General features: G+C 48.1%; 1 protein-coding gene across 5 annotated transcripts in view; it reads right to left on the bottom strand.

Moving 5' to 3' along the window:
* The window catches only part of LIG4 (DNA ligase 4), a 97,327-nt gene that overhangs the window by 24,666 nt on the left and 47,559 nt on the right, over positions 1-25,102 (bottom strand). For 4 of the 5 annotated variants that reach the window (XM_078777937.1, XM_068117274.2, XM_068117269.2 and 1 more), the window contains 2 exons: positions 14,977-15,484; positions 12,987-13,329 (listed from right to left, as the gene is read on the bottom strand). In XM_078777937.1, coding sequence (XP_078634063.1) covers positions 12,987-13,329; positions 14,977-15,443 — 810 coding nt within the window. In that variant the 5' untranslated portion in view covers positions 15,444-15,484. The remainder of the gene's footprint in view (positions 1-12,986; positions 13,330-14,976; positions 15,485-25,102) is intronic. The other variant, XM_068117275.2, reaches the window with a different exon arrangement.

Genomic DNA, 25,102 nt, shown 5'->3' with positions numbered 1-25,102 from the left:
ACGTAGAAGCCCAAAAGCGCGTTAGCGCTTTACGAGTTACAAATGATTTAGCTGAACAAGGGGTCGCTTATTCAGAACTATAACCAAAGCCTCAAAAAAAACGACATGCAGTTTCACTTCCTGCTGCAAGTTGTGGAGGATCATCGCCAGCAATTCATGCTGAAGTCGACCGACAGTGAGATAGTCCAAGAGCAACAACAACAACATGCATTTTAAAGGCCATTTTCCCTGCTAGAGCGGGGGTTAGCCTTGCGGTCCCCATGACAATCTTCTCCATTTTGCCCTATTTTCTGCATCTCTCCTTGTTAACCCCCTTGCCCGCATTTCTTCTTCCACCATCTTTAGCCAAGTTTTCTCGGTCTTCCCCGTCTTCTACTTCCTTCTACATTCATTTCCATCACTCTTCTCAACCAGTCACTTTCATCCTTCCTCAACACATGACCAAACCATCTCAACCTGTTCCTCTTCACAGCATCAATCACAGGCTCTATTCCCATCATCTTTCGCAATTCATCATTTGTCTTCCTCTCTCTCAACGATACTCCGCACATCCGTCGAACCATTCGCATTTCCACCCTTTCCAACCTTCGTTGCTGCTCTACGTTCATTACCCATGTCTCGCTCCCATAAATCATAACACTTCTCACACATGCAGCATACACCTTTCCCTTCAGCTTCAACGACACTCCCCTCATCATCAGTACGCCACTCAATTCCCAAAACTTCTTCCATGCACATCTCACTCGAGCAACCGTTGCCGAGTCTGATCCACCTCTCCATTCAGCATGTCTCCGAGGTAGCAAAATGTTTTCACACCTTCCAGCTTCACGCTGTCTCCAAGATCCAACTCAACATTTCCTCCATCTGTAGCTCCCTCTGTGCACACCTTACATTTGAATGTAGCTGCCACACTGGTTCATGACCCTCTCAGACCACTACATTTTTGATGAACCCACTCAGCGCACATTGTACACTGAATGTAGTTCACTCCGACACCCTTCCTACACACAGCACAGGGCCACTTCCCAGTTCTTTCCACCTCACCACATGCTTTACCACTTGCCATCACCTTCGTCTGTCCGATATTCACCTTCAGACCTTTTGTCTCCATACATTCCTTCCACGTGTTCATCTTTTCCTTCAGTCCATCCATACTTTCCGCAATCAACACCAGATCATCTGCATACAACAACTCCCACGGTAAACCCTCCTTTACGTTCTGAGCCAGCACCTCCATCACAGCTACAAATAGTAGTGGACTTAGTACCGACCCCTGATGCACTCCCACCTTCACCTCAAACTCACCACTGTTCCCGTCCTTCGTCCTTACAGCTGTGCGCGCTCTTTTGTACATTGCCATCACTACTCTGATCAACCATTCCTCCACTCCTAACTTCCTCAATGCCCATGTCAATACTTTGCGTGGAACCCGATCGAATGCTTTCTCCAGATCAACAAACCCAAGAAACAACTTCTTCCTCATCTCCATGTACTTCTCCTGCAACTGCCTCACAATGAAAAGCGCGTCTGTCGTTCCTTTTCCTGGCATGAATCCAAACTGCATTTTGTCGATCTTCACTTTCTTCCTTATCCTCCTCTCCAACACCCTTTCCAATACCTTCATTCCATGCTCCAATAACTTTATCGCTCGGTACGAGCCACACTCCAGAGGGTCACCTTTCCCCTTGTATAGAGGGATGAGGGAACAGTTCCCAATCCACTGGAATGCGGCCTTCTTTCACCACCAGATTACAGATCTCTGTCATTTTCTTCACACCCCAACTTCCTGCTGCCTTCAACATATCTCCCACAACTCCCGTCGGCCCTCCCGCCTTTCTACCCTTCATTGCTTTTATCGCTTCCTCAACTTTCTTCTCAGTTATCTTCTCTGCCGGTCCTAAAACTGGGTTACTCTCTATGTTGCCATCCCATTCATTCTCTGTATTCAACAGCATTTCCATATATCTTTTCCATCTTCCTTTAATTCCATCTGGGTCGACAACGATTTGTCCCACTTCATCCTTCAAGCAACTCACCCCCATCACATCACACCTCTCTTTCGCTATCTGCTTTGCAATCCTGAATACTGCTTTCTGACCCTCTTCCGAATCCAAGCGTTCTCCGAACATTTTCCTACATGCCTCCTGCGCCTTTGCTACCTCTTTCTTTGCAGCCTTCCTGGCTGCCTTATAACTTTCATGCTCTGCTGTTTCTGCTCCCGTACCCTTTGCCTTCTGCCACTCCTTGAACTTCTTCCTCTTCTCGTCAATCCTCTTTCCAACTTCATCATCCCACCACCATGTTTCCGAGTGCCTCGGTGGTCCTTTTGTCCATCCACATACCTCACCAACGGCTCGCAACAGACTAGCTTTCATTGACATCCAACCACTTTCAAGCTCAACCACATCATCCTCGACCCTACTCAGCCTCTCTTTTAATGCCTCCCTTACTGTCACCTCTTTCAACCTCCACACCTTCATTCTCGGTTGGTACTTCACCTGCCGAGCTCTCCTCGCACCTTTCACCCTTACGTCGCAGACAACCAAGTGGTGCTGTGAAACAGACTCCTCCCCCGGGATCACCTTTGTGTCCCGGAGGTGCCCCCGATCTCGCCTACGCACCATCAGGTAGGTAGTCAACGGTTGTCGTCGACCCACCTGACGTGTATGTAACAAGGTTATTATCCTCTTTCTGGAACTGAGTATTACAAATCAACAAATCAGCTCCATCAGCAAACTCCAAAATCCTTTCACCTTCTCCATTTCTCACACCATATCCGTAACCCACATGAACTCCGTCAAAACCATCCATACTCCTTCCCACATGTCCATTTAGGTCTCCTCCTACCACAACAACAACTTCCTCATCTTTCACGTTTTCCATCAGCTTCTCTATCGCACACCAGAACTTGTCCTTCTCTTCATCGCTTCGACCAACCTGCGGAGCATATCCCGAGATGACGTTCACCAAGAGCTTTCCAATCATCATTTTCACCATCATCAACCTATCACTCACTCTAGTCACACTCACCACACTGTCTACAAACTCCTCAGAAAACAGGACACCAACACCATTCATGCCCTCCAGGCACCCTTGCCACACAAACTTGTATTTCTGTCCCTGCCGACCCTTCACCATTCTCACACCACTTCCCTTCCATCTCGTCTCTTGCACACAACATATGTCCACTCTTCTTCTGATCAATACTTCCACCACTTCTCCTGATCTCCCTGTCATTGTCCCTACATTCCATGTCCCAAACCTCAGAAACCGATCTCCACTTCGGGCTGTACCCTGCCCACATGTAGTTGTAATTGTCATGGTTCTCTTTTTGAGGCAATGTTCTTATTTCATTTTTATGGCCGGATGCCCTTCCTGACGCCAACCCTCTTAGTCGCCTCTTACGACACGCAGGGATACGGCGTACCTATTCTTATCCAGGGTACACACTGGGAAACGTTTAAAACATGGAAATTCTGGGGGGTGGGGGGGGAGGGGGGGGGCGGCGTCAGCATCACGGCTGCGGTTTAAACATATTAAAATAAATATTTAAACAAAACCATGAAAAACAATCTGGGAAAAGTCTCTAAGTGAGAACGTGGAGTTGAGAAAGCAGGAGCAGAGGTGAAAAAAAACCGAGATATAGGGGGCGGGGCACAAGTCGAGACGAGGAGGCCGCACGAGACACCAGGCCGCACGAGGCACGAACAAAGAAACGACTAATTACACACAAATTTGCAACAACTACAAAACCAAATAGAAACACACAATAACACACACACAACAAAATACGCAGCGGAAATTTGACAAAGAAATGAACGGGAAAACACTCAAATTTTGATGCCGTGGAGAGATCGAAGCAAGCCCCGTCGCTCGAGGTACCGGAAGATAAGATAAGATGGCCTCCGATGCAACGCCTCACCCACCCCCACCTTGGATTGTATAAATCGCTTTTATTAACGCACAGGTTGTAAACCTGGTGCGTTATAGCGTTTGCCTGGGAATTTCGGGCGCTCAAAAGTGAAGCTAGTTTCTGTCACCCATTTCTGTCGCTCATTTCTGTCGCTCATTTCTGTCGCTCAGATGTGTAAACATGACGTCATCAAATCTATATTTATAGGATAGGTTATAGGAGATATATATGTTATAGGATAGGAATATAGGACCCAAATGACCCAGAGGACCCAAATGACCCAGAGGACCCAAATGACCCAGAGGACCCAAATGACCCAGAGGACCAAAATGACCCAGAGGACCCAAATGACCCAGAGGACCCAAATGACCCAGAGGACCCAAATGACCCAGAGGACCCAAATGACCCAGAGGACCCAAATGACCCAGAGGACCCAAATGACCCAGAGGACCCAAATGACCCAGAGGACCCAAATGACCCAGAGGACCCAAATGACCCAGAGGACCCAAATGACCCAGAGGACCCAGAGGACCCAGAGGACCCAAATGACCCAGAGGACCCAAATGACCCAGAGGACCCAAATGACCCAGAGGACCCAAATGACCCAGAGGACCCAGAGGACCCAAATGACCCAGAGGACCCAGAGGACCCAGAGGACCCAAATGACCCAGAGGACCCAGAGGACCCAAATGACCCAGAGGACCCAGAGGACCCAAATGACCCAGAGGACCCAAATGACCGAGAGGACCCAAATGACCCAGAGGACCCAGAGGACCCAAATGACCCAGAGGACCCAGAGGACCCAAATGACCCAGAGGACCCAAATGACCCAGAGGACCCAAATGACCCAGAGGACCCAAATGACCCAGAGGACCCAAATGACCCAGAGGACCCAAATGACCCAGAGGACCCAAATGACCCAGAGGACCCAAATGACCCAGAGGACCCAAATGACCCAGAGGACCCAAATGACCCAGAGGACCCAAATGACCCAGAGGACCCAAATGACCCAGAGGACCCAAATGACGCAGAGGACCCAAATGACCCAGAGGACCCAAATGACCCAAATGACCCAGAGGACCCAAATGACCCAAATGACCCAGAGGACCCAAATGACCCAGAGGACCCAAATGACCCAAATGACCCAGAGGACCCAAATGACCCAGAGGACCCAAATGACCCAGAGGACCCAGAGGACCCAAATGACCCAGAGGACCCAAAGGACCCAAATGACCCAGAGGACCCAAATGACCCAAATGACCCAAATGACCCAGAGGACCCAAATGACCCAGAGGACCCAAATGACCCAAATGACCCAAAGGACCCAAATGACCCAGAGGACCCAAATGACCCAGAGGACCCAAATGACCCAGAGGACCCAAATGACCCAGAGGACCCAAATGACCCAGAGGACCCAAATGACCCAGAGGACCCAAATGACCCAGAGGACCCAAATTCTATGTATGTTTCTATGATGATGTATGTTTTGGTGAAAGTACATAATGTGAATACTAGTAGCAATTTTACAAAAACCATGGCATAATTTCAAATCTTGACCCGAGATGATAATTATGCTACATCATAATTTCCATGTGCCAACCTGGGCGGAATCCAAGTGGATTCACTTGACTTGTTTTTTCTGTACCAAGCATTTTGTTATTTTGTTTTGTTAAGTGAAATTTATACAATTATATATCTATATATATCTATATATATATATACATATATATATATATATATATATATATATATATATATATATATATATATATATATATATATATATATATATATATATATATATATATATATACACACACACAGTCACGTGAAAAAGTAAGTACACCCCATGTAAAGTTTTGACTTTTTCAACATCCAGCTATTTGATCTTCATTTCAACAATATTGATAGATAAAGGTGATATAATATAACAAATATCATGAAACATTTACATTTTGTAGTCCATTGTATAATTTAAATAAACATAAATGCAAATTTCGCATGTGGAAAAAGGAAGTACACCCCTACATTTATCACTACTTCAAATACCTAAAATTATAATCAGGTGCACCAGCTCAGGTGCAAATGATTAGAACATAGTTAGAAAGGATCTTGGAGGAACCTGTCTTATTTAATTCTTATCTTATTTCGTTTGGTTTGCTCTTTGTTGTTGAAGTGTGCGGCATCACCATGCCTAGATCAAAAGAGCTCTCTGAGGCCTTCAGAAAGAAGGTTATAGATGCCGACGAGTCTGGGAAGGGATTTAAAAAGATCTCCAAACAATTTGAAATCAATCATTCGACTGTCCGGAAGATCATCTACAAGTGGAGAAGATTCCAAACAACTGCCAACTTGTTCAGGCCAGGCCTCCCGAGCAAGTTCAGCCCGAGAGCAGACCGCAAGATGCTGAAAGAATAATAATAATAATAATAATTCATTTATTTTGTATAGCGCTTTTCCAGAAGCCCAAAGGCGCTTTGACAGAGTGGAAAACATAATGCAGAACAATACATGAAAACAACAATTGCAAAAAGACAAGAATCAAGAAAACAAACAGCAGCGATATACGGCATATATATAAGACAAGAATAAAAGACAAGACAAGAATCAATAGGGAAATATTTAAAGCAAAAGGAGGGAGAAGGAGAAGAGATAGTCAGGGGTTAAATGCTGTGGGTTGAATGTTGAATGCAGCGTTGAACAGGTGGGTCTTTAGTGATGTTTTGAATGTGGTGAGTGAGGAGGAGTCTCTGATGGTGTGAGGTAGTGAGTTCCAGAGGGTGGGAGCAGCGATGGAGAAGGCCCTGTCCCCCCAGGATCTGAATTTGGTCCGGATGGAGGGGGTCAGGAGGTTGGTACCAGCAGAGCGGAGGTTGCGGGTGGGAGTGTGTCTGGAGAGGAGGTCAGCCAGGTAGGATGGGGCCAGGTTATGGAGGGCTTTGTATGTCAAGAGGAGGATTTTGTACTGGATTCTCTGGGGGATGGGGAGCCAGTGAAGCTTGTAAAGGACGGGGGTGATGTGGTCACGGGTCCGGGAATGAGTGAGTAGACGGGCAGCGGAGTTCTGAATGTATTGGAGTTTATTGGTGATTTTTGAGGGTGAACCATAGAGGAGGCTATTGCAGTAGTCCAGACGGGAGGTGATGAAGGCGTGGATGAGGGTTTCTGCAGCCGTGGAGGAGAGGGATGAGCGGAGACGGGCAATGTTTTTCAGGTGAAAGAAGGCTGACTTTGTGATCTGTTTAGTGTATTTGTCGAAGGAAAGGGTTTGGTCAAAGATGACGCCAAGATTCCGGATGTGAGGGGAGGTGGATACTGGGATACCGTCGATGTTGAGGGCAAAGTTATGGGTGGATTTTGTGAGCGTTTTTGGGCCAATGATGATTATTTCAGATTTATCACAGTTAAGCTTGAGGAAGTTGATTTGAAGCCAGGATTTTATTTCAGTGATGCAGTTTGTCAGGATAGAGTGGGTGTCGGTGGAGACGGACTTGGTGGAGATGAAAAGCTGGATGTCATCGGCGAAGCAGTGGAATTGGAGACCATGACGGCGGATTAAGTGACCGAGCGGGGACAGGTAAAGGATGAAGAGGAGGGGGCCAAGAACTGAACCTTGGGGGACACCTTGGGGGAGGGGAGCAGTGGGGGATTTGCAGTTATTGATGGAGATGAACTGGCATCTGTCAGAGAGGTATGATTTAATCCAAGAGAGGGCAGTGCCGGTGACGTTAAAGGTGGATTCAAGTCGGGTGAGGAGGATAGTGTGATCGATGGTGTCAAAGGCAGCGCTGAGGTCGAGGAGGACGAGAATGTTGAGGTTGCCAGCGTCAGAGGAGAGAAGGTCGTTGGTGATTTTGAGGAGAGCAGTTTCAGTACTGTGGTTGGAGCGGAATCCGGATTGGAATGTTTCATACAAGTTATTGGCAGAGAGATGATGTTTGAGTTGAGTGGCTACAGCGCGTTCCAAAACTTTTGACAGAAAGGGTAGGTTGGAGATGGGTCTGAAGTTGTTTAGGGTGTCAGGGTTTAGACCAGGTTTTTTTAGAATGGGGGTAACAGCAGCAATTTTGAGGGAAGGTGGGACGATGCCTGTAGACAGGGAGGAGTTTATTGTTGCAATGATAAGTGGAGAGAGAGCAGGGAGGGAGGCTTTGACAAAGCTGGAGGGGATGGGGTCAAGAGTGCAGGTGGCAGTTTTCATTCCTATGAGGAGTTCAGAGAGGTCAGTAGGAGAGATTGGGGAGAACCGAGACAGGGGATGGCAGGACAAGGGGGGGCAGGTGGTTGGAGGGGGAGCGGGTGCGGCGGTGGTCAAGCTGTTGTAGATGTTGTCAATTTTGCGTTGGAAGAAAGAGAGGAAGGAGATGCAGTTGTCTACTGTGAATGACTGGGTGGTGGTGTTCAGGGGGCGGAGGAGTTTGTTTATTGTCGAGAAGAGTGCTTTTGGGTTTCCGGAGCCAGAGTGGATAATTTGAGAGTAGTAGGCAGAGCGGGCGCGGGAGAGGGCATCTTTGTAGTGTTGTATGTGGTCCTTGTAGGCTTGGGAGTGAACTGTGAGACCCGTTTTATTGCGGAGTCTTTCAAGTTGGCGAGCACGAGTTTTCATCAGGTGGAGTTCAGGGGTAAACCAGGGAGCAGAATGGGTGAAAGAAACTGTTTTGGTTTTTACAGGCGCAAGCTGGTCAAGGCAGGAGGAGAGAGTGTGGTTGTAGTAGTCAGTGAGGTCGGAAGGGGTGTGGAGGTCAATGAAGGGAGAAGTGGACATTTTTTCAGAGAGGGTGGATGAGAATGAGGTAGGTGAAAGAGCGTTTAGCTTACGGAAGTTGATTGTGCGATAATGCCTTGGTGTTGGGGCGGGGATGTTGATGGTCAGAGTGATGGCTAAGTGGTCAGAGAGGGTGAGGTCGGAGCCATAGAGATGGTGCAAATTTAATCCAGTGGAGCAGACAAGGTCCAAAATGTGACCACGGATATGGGTAGGAAAGTCGACATGTTGAGTGAGGTTAAAGCAGGTGAGTAAATCAGTGAAGTCAGTGGTTATTGTGGAGTCAGTGGAGTCCATGTGGATATTGAAATCACCAAGGAGGAGGATTGAGGGGGAGAGGGAACATAGCTGGGTCAGAAAGTAGGAGAAGTCAGACAGGAATGATGGGTGTGGTTTGGGAGGGCGGTAGACGACAGCCATGACTGACTGCGTGTGACCAGAGAGTTTTAAAGCCAGGTGTTCAAATGATGGAGCAGATGAGATGGAGATGAGGTTGGTCTTGATGTCTTGACGGTGGATAACGGCAATTCCACCACCTCGGCCCTCCGAGCGTGGTTTATTGACGTAGGAATATCCATTGGGTGTGGTGAGGTTGAGTGTGTAGTAGTCCAGAGGTTGTTGCCAGGTTTCGGTGAGACAGAGAAAGTCCAGTTTGTTATCCAGGATGTATTCGTTCAGGATGAGGCATTTATTGTTGAGGGACCGGGTGTTGAACAGGGTGAGCTTGATGTTGTTTTGAACAGCAGGGATGAATTCAGGTGATTTAGCCAGGGTTCGTAGGCAAGAGGTGCGATCGTGTGGGTTGCTGTGACCAGGTGCGCTGGGACGAAGAGTGAGAGTGCGCTGAGCCGACCAGAGGACGGGGATGGAGTGACCTGATTGCAAATAAACAAACTTGCGACCGGAGCCACGGTGAATGTACCTGGGTCGTCGGAGGAGTCCATTTGATTTGATGGCAGAGATGCATGATGGGGTGGAGCGGGTATTGAGCAGAAGAAGCCTTGCGGCGGAGTACTTCAGAGCCATGCCAGGCAGGAGCGAAGGGACGAGTACGAGGCCAAGGTCGAGGAGGCAAAGCGGCAAACGCAGCGGCAAACGCAGCGGCAAACGACTGCAGCCGCTAATCAAGACCACAGCGGCAAACAAGGCCACAAGGCCACCGGCAAACAAGGCCACGGCCACAATCAACGGGAGCGGGCCTTTCGAATTCCGTATTCCGTACCATCAAAAGCAGATTCCGTTATCCAGCCGGAGAACACGCGGCACGTGCGGGTGTGAAAAGGCAGGACAGGTGTGAGATGTCAGGTCAGAAAGGTAGAAGCAGACCCTGTACATCCATCCAGTCGGAGAAGCGGCGAATATGCAACGCCAGCGTCCTCTCGCAACCGAACCCGGAAGTGAATGTTAAGTGAAAGAAGTCTCTAAGATCCCCAGAATGTCATCACGGGACCTACAGGTAGCTCTTGCCACTGTTGATGTCAAAGTGCACGAGTCTACCATTAGAAAGAGGCTGCACAAATTTGATCTACATGGGAGGTGTGCCAGGAGGAAACCTTTGCTGTCCAGAAAGAACATGAGGGCAAGACTAAAGTTTGCCAATGAACACCTAGGCAAAGACCAGCACTTCTGGAACAATGTGCTCTGGACAGATGAGTCAAAGGTAGAGCTATTTGGCCACAGTACCAGAAGACATGTTTGGCGAAAACCAAAGACAGCATTTGACCACAACAACCTGATACCAACTGTAAAGCATGGTGGTGGAAATATTATGGTTTGGGGCAGCTTTGCTGCATCAGGGCCTGGGCAGCTCACCATCATAGAATCCACGATGAATTCTTCATTGTACCAGAGGGTGCTTGAGGATAATGTGAGGCCATCTGTTGGAAAGTTGAAGCTCAACCAAAGGTGGACCTTGCAACATGACAATGACCCTAAACATACCAGTAAATCCACCAAGGAATGGCTGAAAATAAAGAAATGGAGGGTTCTGGAATGGCCAAGTCAAAGCCCGGATCTAAATCCCATCGAGATGTTGTGGGGGGGATTTGAAACGAGCTGTGCATGCAAGAAAGCCCTCAAACATCGCACAGCTGAAATAATTCTGCATGGAGGAGTGGGAAAAATTTCTCCCAGTTGATGTCAGAGACTAGTAGACAGTTATAAGAAACGCCTACTTGAGGTTGTTTCTGCCAAAGGGGACAATACCACCTATTAGAGCCAAGGGTGTACTTACTTTTTCCACATGCGAAATTTGCATTTATGTTTATTTAAATTATACAATGGACTACAAAATGTAAATGTTTCATGATATTTGTTTTATTACATCACCTTTATCTATCAATATTGTTGAAATGAAGATCAACTAGCTGTATGTTGAAATATGTTGAAAAAGTCAAACCTTTACATGGGGTGTACTTACTTTTTCACGTGACTGTATATATAAATATATATATATAAATATATATATATATAAATATATATATATATATATATAAATATATATATATAAATATATATATATAAAAATATATATATATAAATATATATATATAAAAAAAAATATATAAAAAAAAATATATATAAATATATATATATAAATATATATATATAAATATATATAAATATATATATATAAATATATATAAATATATATATATAAATATATATATATAAATATATATAAATATATATAAATAAATATATATATATATATATATATATGAATATATATATATAAATATATATATATATATAAATATATATATATAAATATATATATATATATAAATATATATATATAAATATATATATATATATATATAAATATATATATATAAATATATATATATATATATATATATATATATATATATAAAAGAAAGTTTTTGTTTGTTTGTTTGTCTGCGCAAGCTAATCTCCTGAACGGTGAAAGATAGGAGGAAGCCTCTAATACAAAAAGTGTCGGGACGGGCGCCGGGAAGGTTTTAGGCGAGGTGGCGAGACCGGTCGAGGCCCACCTCGGCCGGGCTGGGCCCATTTCGCAATTAAAAGCTGAGCTAAATTATAGTAGTCAATATTCTACGGCCGCGAGTAAAAGCTGAATTATAGTTGTAAATTCATTCAAAAAGAACTAAAAATGTTGTGACGGGCCCCTGGAATGCTATAGGCTAGGTGGCGAGGCCGGTCGAGGCTGCTTCGGCCGGGCTGGGCCCATTTCGCAATTAAAAGCTGAATTATAGTAGTAAATGCATTCAAAAAGAACTAAAAATGTTGGGACGGGCCCCGGGAAGGTTACAGGCTAGGTGGCGAGGCTGCTTCGGCTGAGCTGGGCCCATTTCACAATTAAAAGCCGAGCTGAATTATTGTAGTCAATCTTCTACGGCCGCGAGTAAAAGCTGAATCATAGTAGTAAATTAATTCAAAAAGAACCAAAAATGTCGGGACGGGCCCCGGGAAGGTTTTCGGCTCGGTGGTGAGGCTGGTCGAGGCCGCATCAGCCGGGCTGGGCCCATTTCGCAATTAAAAGGTGAGCTGAATTATCGTAGTCAATCTTGTACGGCCACAAGTAAAAGCTGAATTATAGTAGTAAATTCATTCAAAGAACCCGGGCAACGCCGGGTGCTTTCAGCTAGTATAATTTTATGTTAATATAAAATTTTATGTGTGTGATTTCTACAATAAATGGAACCACTTTGAATGGTAAGACCATAATTTTCATGCGTTTTAAATTTTACCCCTATTTAAGTGCCACCTGAGTGCGGGTGTGGCTCGAGTGTCCACTCTTGCCGTGAGAATTTCTGCAGATGGCGCCCTCCAATAAGTTAAACTCTCAGGCAGCAAGTTGGGCCGCCCCAAACACTTATAATGCTGGGTTCACACGCATTTAATCCATGCTACTAACCCACGGTCCCAGACAGTCAACTCGTCTAGAGGTTCAACTTACTGCACTTACAAACTTCCATTCACACACGGACCACAGCTTTCAAAACTCTCGATTTAGTCCGAGGTAACATTCTGTGTGAACGCACATTTAGACGTGGGCAACCTTGATCATCCAAAAGCTGTATGGGAGAAAATATTAAAGTACGATTATTAGGATAACCTCCTGCAATGACATTATGGCCCGTCAAGTTAATCCAATGCCGCAGCAACCAAATAAACACAATTTAGTGGTGACACCACACTAAGGATCATGGATGAAGGCTATCGTTGCACCCTATAGCTTGTTATCAAATCTATTTTTTATGGTGGTGCTGTTGTTGATATAGAATCAATTCTGCTCTTGCTTCTCCCCGTCGGCCCTCAAACCTGCGCACGCTGGGCCAGCATTGGCCGACAAGCTGCTCCAAGCTGCGTTTCTGCATCTCCATAGGAAGTCGCTGGGTCGTGTAGCAGGCGGCATACACGACTCAGGTCTCCAAGCACGGAGTGGGCCTCGGGTGCATCGCGGTGGAATGCCGCGAGCACCGCACGCTCACCGAGACCCAGGCGCAATTCCTTCAGCATCATGCGTACCAACCACTTGTGCTGCAAGGCAGAGGTCTTGTGCAGGAGTCTCTGCAGGGCAGCCCGCATGTCTGCACGACCACCACGAGAATTGTGTGCCGCCATCGCATCCAGCTCCACATTTATATCAGCTATCGAGAGGCGCCTGGAGGACACAGGTGTAAAATTACCAAAAGAAAGCCATAAAATCGAGGCTCATGGAAGAGCAAGGCAACAATGGAAAATGGATGCAAAGAGACTTTCACATAGTATCAATTTGGATGTCGTTTATCTTGATTACTCTTGTTTTCTTCTGCCCGACCGACCACATGCTGTGCAAAAAAAATATTTAAAAATACCTATTCGCATTCGGCTGCATTAGAAAAAAAATTCCCGTCAATGCCTGGTCCAAAATTTGACCACATTTGAGAAACAATCTCAAAAAAATGTTCTGCTCATTGATAAAGCGACCACACTGCAACAGGACGATCGTGACTACAGGGTGTTCCAAGATGGGACACCACGATTTTACACCATAATTGGCCAATTATTAATGATGGTGTAAATTTATTCCTTTACTGCAAAGATCGTGCGAAGAACACCAACAAACATCGAGTTGCATGCAAAGCACCAATCTGACAGCTTAAAGTTGCGTCGGGAATCAAACCCAGAATAGAAAGTTCAAAGGCAAGTGCGCTATCTCTGCACCCTCCTGTCAAAGTAATCGTCGGTGATCAATACCTGTGCAAAATCATGGCGTTTCATCTGGAACACTACACGCATCTTCATGAACACCACGATGTCACAAAGCGGACATCCAAACAAGATATCTGCGACCATAAAGCGATCACCAAGGATAAACCTTCCAAGACCAGGATATAATTATTCAGGTTATGATCAAAAACAGCCCCAAGTGGGCTGACGATCATCGAGGTTGTAGTTCAGACCACTGACTACTCCTCCTTGGGAGCCCCCCCGATATGCAATCAAAACAGCTAAGACCGGACGATCCTGCGGACCATCAAGTAGAAGAGGTGTTGGGTTTCAGAGCAATTGGTTGGTAACTAAGGGACGAGTAGGGATCCAAAGCTTCAGGGGTAACCCCCTGGGAGACCCCACGACCTGAAATCGAAAATTTGAGGCCTGAGCGATTGGGTGGGTCATCAAGTAGAAGGGCTGTATCGGGTTTCAGAGCAATCGGTTGGTAAATAAGGGATCAGTGGGGATCCGGAGTTTGGGGTTTAACGCCTTCCACACGCTTAACCCCCTCCCCCCTCCCTAGGAGCCCCCATGATCCAAATTCACAAAATATGAAATCAGAAAATGTAAGACCGAATGATCTTGCGGACCATCGAGTAGAAGGGCTTAATCGGGTTTCAGAGCAATTGGCTGGTAAACAAGGGACAAGTGGTGACCCGTAGTGCTTGGAAATTATTATTATTATTATTATTTTTGATACAGCGTGGAAATTGATACAGTTTGGAAATTTGGAGTGTTGAGGGTGTGGGAAGAAAATAAATAAATACAATAATTTTCTAAAAGGTGGTTTAGTACTCATAGGGGTCTAAAAAAACTGTGGTACCATTAAAAATCGAGGGCGCCAATTGTAGAAACAAACCCTACAACAGCAATAAGCCTTCCCCAATGCTTTGGGGGTGGTAGGGTGGGGGGGGGGGGGGGGGGGGGGTGGGGTAATAATCTTGGTTGAATGTCCTTTGAATGCCAATCTGTGTAAAACAAACAACCAATCTATTAATTGCATCTGAAAAATGGAAATAGCTTTACAAGGAGGAAGGAAATATGGCCAACAAACCCTGTGCTGGGACATCGATGCTCCAGTACTGCATGAATGGCTGCGGCAAAGTCCCCAGAATCTGTCCTAGATGCGCCACCCATTGGTGCCCGGTAGTTCAGGAGTCGCCGGCCATCCTTGCTGTCTGCAGACAATCCGAGGACATTTACGTACAGTTTTCCAAGAGCACTCTCTTTGAGGCCATAGGCGGGTCGATCCCGATCCTGTTGTGGCAAGACGAGACGCAATGCCGGGAAGAACGTGTCTCCTTCGACAGCAACTTGTGTGCCAGCTGAGCTCACATGCAACGAAGCATGGAAGCGGCGCCATCCATCGACGAAGTCACACCATGGCCGCAACTTGTCAGGCCTCGTCTTTCCCTTGCGCACACGATCAAGCACATTGCACAGGTCTTCAAATGGAACTTGGGATGCTACAAAAGGCTCCGTCTTGCATTCTGTGCCACGAGTCGTCGTCGCGTCCGTCATGTTGCCTGCCACTGCCCCAGATAGGAAATTGGCCAACTAGTCTGCAATGGGAAAGCAAAATTGTGCATGCCTTCTTCAGAAACATCATGATGGACAATATCATAAATGATTATATATATATACACAGTCACATGAAAAAGTAAGTACACCCCATGTAAAGTTTTGACTTTTTCAACATAGTTCAACATACAGCTATTTGATCTTCATTTCAACAATATTGATAGATAAAGGTGATATAATATAACAAATATCATGAAACATTTACATTTTGTAGTCCATTGTATAATTTAAATAAACATAAATGCAAATTTCACATGTGGAAAAAGTAAGTACACCCCTACATTTATCATTGCTTCAAATACCTAAAATTAGAATCAGGTGCACCAGCTCAGGTGCAAATGATTAGAACATCGTTAGAGATGATCTTGGAGGAACCTGTCTTAATTTAAACCTCAGACATTTAGTTTGGTTTGCTCTTTGTTGTTGAAGTGTGCGGCGTCACCATGCCTAGATCAAAAGAGCTCTCTGAGGCCTTCAGAAAGAAGGTTATGGAAGCCTACGAGTCTGGGAAGGGATTTAAAAAGACCTCCAAACAATTTGAAATCAATCATTCGACTGTCCGGAAGATCATCTACAAGTGGAGAAGACTCCAAACAACTGCCAACATGTTCAGCCCAGGCCGCCCCAGCAAGTTCAGCCCGAGAGCAGACCGCAAGATGCTGAAAGAAGTCTCTAAGAACCCCAGAATGTCATCACGGGACCTACAGGTAGCTCTTGCCACTGTTGATGTCAAAGTGCACGAGTCTACCATTAGAAAGAGGCTGCACAAATTTGATCTACAAGGGAGGTGTGCCAGAAGGAAACCTTTGCTGTCCAGAAAGAACATCAGGGCAAGACTAATGTTTGCCAATGAACACCCAGGCAAAGACCAGCACTTCTGGAAAAATGTGCTCTGGACAGATGAGTCAAAGGTAGAGCTATTTGGCCACAGTACCAGAAGACATGTTTGGCGAAAGCTAAAGACAGCATTTGACCACAAGAACCTGATACCAACTGTAAAGCATGGTGGTGGAAAAATTATGGTTTGGGGCAGCTTTGCTGCATCAGGGCCTGAGCAGCTCACCATCATAGAATCCACTATGAATTCTTCATTGTACCAGAGGGTGCTTGAGGATAATGTGAGGCCATCTGTCGGAAAGTTGAAGCTCAACCGAAGGAGGACCTTGCAACATGACAATGACCAGTAAATAAATGAATACCAATAAATGGCCAGTGGAATGGAATGGAAGTGAAATGGAAATGAATGACCAGTAAATGAATGGCATATATATACAAAACCAGTAAATCCACCAAGGAATGGCTGAAAAGAAAGAAATGGAGGGTTCTGGAATGGCCAAGTCAAAGCCCAGATCTAAATCCCATCGAGATGTTGTGGGGGGATCTGAAATGAGCTGTGCATGCAAGAAACCCCTCAAACATCGCACAGCTGAAAGAATTCTGGATGGAGGAGTGGGCAAAAATTTCTCCCAGTCGATGTCAGAGACTGGTAGACAGTTATAAGAAACGCCTACTTGAGGTTGTTTTTGCCGAATGGGGCAATATCACCTATGAGAGCCAAGGGTGTACTGACCTTTTCCACATGCGAAATTTGCATTTATGTTTATTTAAATTATACAATGGACTACAAAATGTAAATGTTTCATGATATTTGTTATTTATATCACCTTTATCAATCAGTATTGTTGAAATGAAGATCAAATAGCTGTATGTTGAAATATGTTGAAAAAGTCAAAACTTTACATGGGGTGTACTTACTTTTTCACGTGAAATGGAAATATATATTATGACATGATATATATATAATATGACAATATATATATGATATATATTATGACATATATGATACAAACCCTATGATATAAATATATATATATATATATATATATATATATATATATATATAGGAAATATATATTATGACATGTATATATGATATATATTATGACATATATGATACAAACCCTATGATATATATATATATATATATATTGTTGCAGATATGAGGACTGTATTTTTTTGATTGTCCTTTATTATTAATATTGGTTATTCTGCGCCTCCTGCCTCCGGAGCTGTGTAAAGGTCAAAGGGCGTCCCATAATTAGTCCATAGAGCACCCACACCACAGCCAATCATAGAATACCCCTGTTCGATAGTTATATCTTATTATGTGTTTTAGGGTAAGGCTGTGTCTCCCATTAATTGAAATACTCCATTGCACCAGTGAAAGAGATAGATTCCCTTCATTCCCATTCCCAAAACTTTCATTCCCCCTTTTCGTCAATTGCCATTCGCATTGCCAACTGCATTTTGGGCGGTTTTCTCTTCATCCGCCATTGACGAGGCAGGGTTGGGGAAGAAAGGCAGGTCCCCACCTCGTCATAGAGGGGAGGAGTGAGTCAGCCCCACTCAACCAACCACGAACAAGGGGTTGGACTTGGAGAGGGTGTGGAGAGAAACATCGAGGAGGTTCGCGAAGGTTGAGGGGCGGGGCCTATATAACCCGCAGGCAGGGCGTTTCCAAAGAGAGATGAGATTTTACAGAGAGACGAGAGGGAGTCCAAGGAGTTGAGTCCGAGAGAAGTCCAGAGTTGCGCTGCAGATCGAACCACCGAAACTGCACTTACTGCAGCTCGAGCCACCGCAACTGCATTTTACTGCAGCTGGAGCCACCGAAACTGCAGCCACAGCAGCGTAAGGCCTGGACGGCAGTTTGGAGCAGGGCCGCGAAGGAGCGGCGGCTGCCCAACGAGTCGATCGGTTGCAGGACCAGTTGGACCTCCCTATCCCGCAAGCCATCCATCTCCCGCCAGTCCTATCATCATTCCCCGCGTGAGTCTGTCCTTGTTTGTTCTGTCCCTGGGTTAATTAAGACTGTAGGTAAGCTAGCGTTGCACTGTGTATCTAATATCGTCTGTAAATAAACGTGACTGCTTTCTTCCTACTTATATGTGTAAATAATAAATCCAATTACTCTTCTGTACGTCTTCTTCCTCTTTGTATTCGGTCGCTTTAGAGTTTTCCCGATTGAATAGCGGTGGCGCGATCCGGCCAAAGTTTGGGGCAAATCGGGTATTAATCAAGGAAGCACTGTTCGGTCGCGGTAATACCACCGCTCGGTCAAAATAACATCTTTAACCGCGTCCGTAACAATTGGTGTCAGGAGTGGGATACGGACCCGAAGCGCGCTTAACGCGCTGAAAATTACAAGCTGCTGGAAATTTGTGTTGTTTTACAAAAACCCGAATTTTGAAATCGCGCCATGGCTGGTCAAGGCGATCAGATGCCGGTGAGTGAGCTAGAGGAGGGGTTAGGAGTAACCCAGGATCAGAGGGACGAAGTAGAGGAGAACATTGGCAATGTGGTTGAGGGGGTATCAGGCGCGCAAAAAGGCGCCTCGCACGAGCGCGCGGTAGCCGAGCCCGCTGTATCAGCGGGCTTTAACATGCAGCCGATTGACATGCAGATTGCAGGCCCTCATTGCGCAGCTACAGGCAGCTGTACAGATGAGTATGGGAGACCAAATTGGAGGTTTGAAACACAGTATGGAGCAAATGGGGAACCGGATGGATGCTCTGAGTGAGCAAATGGGGGGCAAAATGGGGGGCAAAATGGGAGAAATGGGGGAACGGTTAGAAGCTAAATTTGAGGGGTTAGACAACGGGATAAAGGAGGTAAAGAATGGGTTAACGGGGGTGGAAAATAGAATGGCTGCCCAGGAGAATCAGTTAGAGGGGGTGAAAAATGGGTTAATGGGGTTAGAAAATAGGATGGAAGACAAATTGCGGGAAATAGGGGAGCAATCCGCCCGGGAAATCGAACAGATGGGGAACCAGATAGAGGAAGTGAAAATCGGGTAAGAAAGTAAATTGGATGCTCAGAGGGATGAATTGGGACAGATGAGGGTAGCATCTACAAAAGAGAGGGAGGAGATGAAAGAGGAGATACGACGAGGTGTAAGTGAGGAGGTCTCGGGGGTACGCGAGGAGGTAAAGCGAGGTGAAAAGCGTATAGAGAAAGAGGTGAGGAATAATACGGCTAGGTTACAGGGGGGAATAGAGGGTCTGACGAAGGGAGTAGAACAGTTGACAGTGGGACAAAAGGAACTAGTGGACCAAGTGGAAAAGAACACGGCAATAATCGGGGGATTAAAAGCGACACAAAAAGACATTAAGAACGAATTAATAGCGACACAGAAGGAATGTCAGATGGTACATGAGGGGTTGTCGAAGAAGTTGGAAGAGGTGACAGAAGTAATGGAGACGAAGGACCGAGAGGTGAGGACGCACATAGAAACGGTTAAGGTGGCGTTAGAGGAAGAGATAGAGGGGGCGCACCATGAGATGACGGAAGTAAAGGAAAAATTAGAGGAGGTGGAAGAAGGGGTGAGTGAAATTAAGAAGAGACGAAGGGAAACTAAAAAGGAAATAAAGGAGGAGGTGATGGAATTGGTACAAGGTCTGTGCTCGAATCGTGATGAGGTGCTCACTAACTAAATAAAGAGTTTGCAGGTGGCAGAGGAGGTGCGGAGACGAGGTGTCAAGGTGAGTGGCGATATATTCGGAAATGTATACGATGTGAGGGGAGCTTCAGTCGGCTTGGGGGTTGATGTAGACCCGGGTGTTCGTGAGGGACCAATAGTGAGGTGTATGACTGGTCCGGAGTGTGTGGAAAGAGGAGGTGTACAAGGAGGTCTGGCTATGGGGAGTGAGGGGGGTGCTGGTGAGCAAGAATGTGCGGGTATGGAGTGGGTAGCGGGTTGCGGCAGGGCGACCCAGGCATCGACACCACGGGGGGTAGTGTTTGGAGGAACGGGGGACGCGCGGGAGCCCCCCGGGAATAGCGTACTGTGGGAGCCCTAGCGGTTTGGTCCCGCGTTGATCCCGCAGGGAGTGACGCGCGGGGTGCGACCTTCGGGCGCCCACAAAGTCCCACTCGCGCCGTATGACGGCAAGAGTGATTTGAGGGCGTACCTGGCACAGTTTGAGTACGTGTGTAAAGGCAACGGTTGGAATCCGGACGAAGGTGGAGTACACCTGGTAGGGGCACTGCGCGGTGCGGCGGCGGAGGTGCTGACAGCTTTACCACCGGGTGCTCTCACCCTGCCAGCTCTCCGTGCGGCTTTAATTAACCGTTTCGGTATTGAGCAGCAAAGCGAGCTTGTTAAAGCTCAACTTGCGCAGCGTAAACGCAAGCCCCAGGAGACCATCGGGGAACTTGCTCACGATATTCGCCGCGCAGTAGGGATTGCACACGCGGACATGGCAGCGAGTTCCCAGGAAAGCCTGGTGCTGGATCACTTTATTCAGGCCCTTCCGGATCTGGAGCTCCGACAACAGCTCGCCATGTGGCGCCCGCAGACCATGAGTCAGGCGGCCGACGCTGCAGCCCGTTGGGAAGCAGCGAGGCCCCTGGCCCGGGGAGGCGAGCGCCATGCAGTGGCGGTGCGTCAGGTGGGGCCCGAGATGGGGGGCGGCCCCCTAAGGGGGCCCTGACCTGGAGAGCATGGTTCGGAGGCTGGTGGATCGGCGTCTAGCGGGACCTGGACCATGGCAGGCGGCCCCAGTGGTGGCCCCCGGTAGTCCCCGACAGAGTACCCCAATTCGGACATACAGGGGGGGGGGAATTTGGAATACCGGAGGCAAGCACCTTACCAGGTGAGGTTCTATAATTGTGCTCGGATGGGTCACCGTGCGTGGGAGTGTCGAGCTCCGCGCCGGGACGTTCCCCGCCAACCGATGCCCTCAACTCTGCCCCGTATCGATCGGCCTAGCCGGCCTCAGACACCCCCCCCCGCCAGGGCCCGGGAAACTAGAACGTGCCGGGCATGCAGGGCGGTGTTCGGCAGTAGGGGATGGGGAGAAGCCCTCGTTGACGCGACAGGTCATTCATTGTGGCCAAATTGGAACGGGTAGTTTGACAATTCGGTGCAAAATTGCCGGCGTGGGGGTAGACGCCGTGGTGGACACGGGAGCCAGCGCCACGATCATCAGCCCCGTGGTCCTTAATTCGAGTGCAGACGGCTGGGGTAAAATCCAGCGTCTGGAAAATCATAGCTTGCAGCTGGCTACCAGGGCAATGGCTCCGATCATAGGGCGTGGTTTTGTGACCCTCAAGTTGGGATCGGTAAAGCAAGAGATAGAGGTTTGCGTGGCGGAGGTGTGCGACCCGTGCTTAATAGGGTTGGATTTGTTGACTGCCGGTGGTTGTAAAATCGACTTGGGCCGGGGGATCCTGCAATGGGGGGTGGAGGAGCTACCATTGGAGGGGGTGAGCACGGCCGAGAGGGTGGAGCTGGAGGCTCCTGAGGCCGTGACCATCCCTCCGGGGGCCGAGGCCGTAGTGCCGGCCCGATGGTTAGCCCGCCCGACATGGCAGGAATCCTGCGGCCTGGTCGAACCGGTGGCAGCGCGATCCATACCTGGTTTAATCGTGGGCCGCACCCTTGTAAAAATGGACGGGCCGGTAGTGGCCGTCCGAGTAATTAATATTAGCACAGAACCACGCACTATAGTAAGGGGCACGAAGATAGCTGGCTGCACCCCAGTTAGAGAAGTCGCGTCAGTGAGGGGCGAGAACATCCAGCCGAGCCGGCCCCAGGGGGAGCCTTCAATAAGTTCTAGGAATTGGCCCGATCCCATTTGCGAGATGGTAAATCGGAGTAGCATAGAGTTGGGAGGTACCCAGAGGGAGGCCTTACACAAACTGGTTGGGTCCCATTTGGACCTCTTCTCCTTGTCCACCGAGGATATTGGACGTACGGGCCTGGTGAAACATCAGATCCACACCGGTGAGGCCCGGCCTATTCATCAGGCCGCCCGACGGCTCCCTTGGAGCAAGAGGGCGGAAGCTGACGAGCAGGTTGAAAAAATGCTCGACGCAGGCGTGATCGAGCCCTCGGGAAGTCCTTGGATGTCACCTGTTGTGCTGGTCAAAAAGAAGGATGGGACCACGCGGTTCTGCGTGGACTATCGCCAGCTAAACAACGTGACACTCAAGGACTCATATCCCCTGCCAAGGATTGATGACACCCTCGATGCCGTTGCGGGCTCAAATTGGTTCACAACTTTGGACCTCAAGAGTGGGTATTGGCAGGTGGAGATGGATCGGACAGGGAAGGAGAAAACGGCATTTTCCACAGGTAAGGGGCTGTATCAGTTCACTGTGATGCCGTTTGGTTTGTGTAACGCCCCCGCCACCTTTGAGAGATTAATGGAGCATGTGCTAGGCGGCATGCCATGGCAATCATGCCTGGTATACCTGGATGACGTCCTGGTACATGCCAAGACCTTCCCCCAGGCGTTAGCTAATTTGGACCAGGTGTTCGGGTGCCTCAGACAGGCAGGGTTAAAGCTGAACCCGAGTAAGTGCACTTTGTTTGCAAGAGAGGTGGCCTATCTAGGTCACGTGATTGGCTGCGAGGGGGTAAAAACGGACCCAGACAAAATTAAAGCGGTAGAGGAGTGGCCCGCACCACGTACCATCAAAGAGGTGCGGGGATTCTTAGGACTCTGCTCCTACTACCGGCGCTTTGTGGCGAAATTTGCGGAGTTGGCCCGTCCCCTCCACCGACTTACGGAGAAGGGGACGCGATTTAATTGGATGCGGGAGTGCCACGAGGCCTTCCAAAAGTTGAAGGGGTGTTTAACATCCGCACCCCTTCTAGCTTACCCCACTAGCAACGGGGCATTTACCCTGGACACGGATGCGAGCCAGGAAGGATTGGGCGCAGTTTTGTCTCAGACACAGGAGGGCGTGGAGAGAGTGATTGGTTACTATAGTCGGGCCTTAAGTAGGCCCGAGCGAAATTATTGTGTCACTCGCAAAGAGTTATTGGCTATGCTGGCTGCCATGAACCATTTCCACCCGTACTTGTACGGGCGGAAATTTTTGGTTAGAACTGACCATTCCTCCTTGCAATGGTTCCTTCGGTTCAAGGAACCGGAGGGCCAAATTGCAAGGTGGTTGGAAAAGTTGCAGCAGTACGATTTTGATGTGGCCCATAGGGCCGGGAAGGCCCATGGTAATGCGGACGCACTCTCTCTGCATCCTTGTCTGGGGGAAAACTGCAAATTTTGTGTGAGACACGAGGAAAGGGAGCAATTGGGCGATTCTGCCCCGATTCTCGTCGTCCGGGCAACCCGGGCGAGAGGGCCAATTTTGCCACTAACCGCGGACGAGGAATTTGGAGAATTGGCTTGGAGCACGGCCCAGCAGGAGGATCCTGTCCTGGGGCCGGTGTTCAGTTGGGTCAAATTGGGGCAAAGACCAAAGGGGGAAGAGGTCACCCCCCTCGGGGCGCAAACAAAGGCGTATTGGGCTCAGTGGCAGACCCTGGAGTTGAAAGGCAACATCTTATATCGCAAGTGGGTGGAGGTTCCCTCTGATAGAACTTCCTGGCTGGTGATAGTCCCTGACAAATTCAAGAACGTCATATTACAACAGGTGCATGGTACCCGCTCCGGCGGCCATTTGGGCAGGACAAAGACAATATCTCGGGTCCGCCGGAGGTTCTATTGGGTGAATATGGGGCGCGACATATAGGACTGGTGTCGGAGATGCGACGCCTGTTCTGCCAAAAAGGGACCAGCATGGAGGATGAGGGCCCCCCTTCAATTACATCAGGTGGGGGCCCCCCTTGAGCGGGTGGCTATGGATATTCTAGGACCGCTGCCCCGCACCCGCCAAGGTAATAAGTATATCCTCGTTGTAATGGACTATTTCACCAAGTGGCCGGAGGCCTACGCCCTCCCCAACCAAGAAGCCGGGGTTGTGGCGCAGGCCTTCGTAGAAGGATTTGTATGTCGGCACGGGATTCCACAGGAGCTGCACACCAATCAGGGACGAAATTTTGAGTCAATTATTAAAAGATGTGTGCAGACTCCTGTCAATTCGGAAAACCAGAACCACGCCCTTGCGGCCACAATCTGACGGGATGGTGGAAAGGTTCAATCGAACATTGATCCAACAACTGGCATTGTTCACCACCACCCGTCAGGATGACTGGGACGAACATCTCCCGTACCTGTTGATGGCCTACCGAACTAGCCAGCACGGGGCCACCGCATGCAGTCCAGCGTTGCTTATGTATGGGCGGGAGTTACGGGCTCCCGCCGACTTGCTATGCGGTCCAGTGCCAGACACCACGGATACACCGCCGAGGGAGGGTTACGCACGTCACTTGGAGGAAGGTATGGAGCGGGTCCATGCCTTCGCCCGCCGCCAGCTCCATCTGGCGGGGGCCAAGATGAAGCGCAGGTACGACGACCGGAGCCAGGGGAGTCAATACGCTCCGGGGATGAAGATTTGGTTCTTTAATCCCCGGAGGCGGAAGGGCAGGTGCCCAAAACTCACCTCCCCCTGGCAAGGCCCGGGAGTCGTCCTGTCGCAAATCTGTGACGTGGTCATTAAAATCAAAATGGGGTCACGGGCCCCCCCTCGGATCGTCCATGCCGACCGGATAAGACCTTATGCCGGCGAGCAGGCGCACTCATGAATCGCCTCGGCTCTAGATGCCGAGGCAGGACCCAGTACCTCTTGCGACGGGGGCTCGTAGCGTCAGAGGACTGGGGGGGATGGTAGTGGGAGATGCCCCATGTGAA

Source organism: Myxine glutinosa, chromosome 5, assembly GCF_964187855.1.
Source record: "Myxine glutinosa chromosome 5, kmMyxGlut1.1, whole genome shotgun sequence".
NCBI classification, from domain to species: domain Eukaryota; kingdom Metazoa; phylum Chordata; class Myxini; order Myxiniformes; family Myxinidae; genus Myxine; species Myxine glutinosa.
The sequence above is the reverse complement of the archived record's forward strand: the minus strand, read 5'-3'. Positions and strand labels throughout refer to the sequence as shown.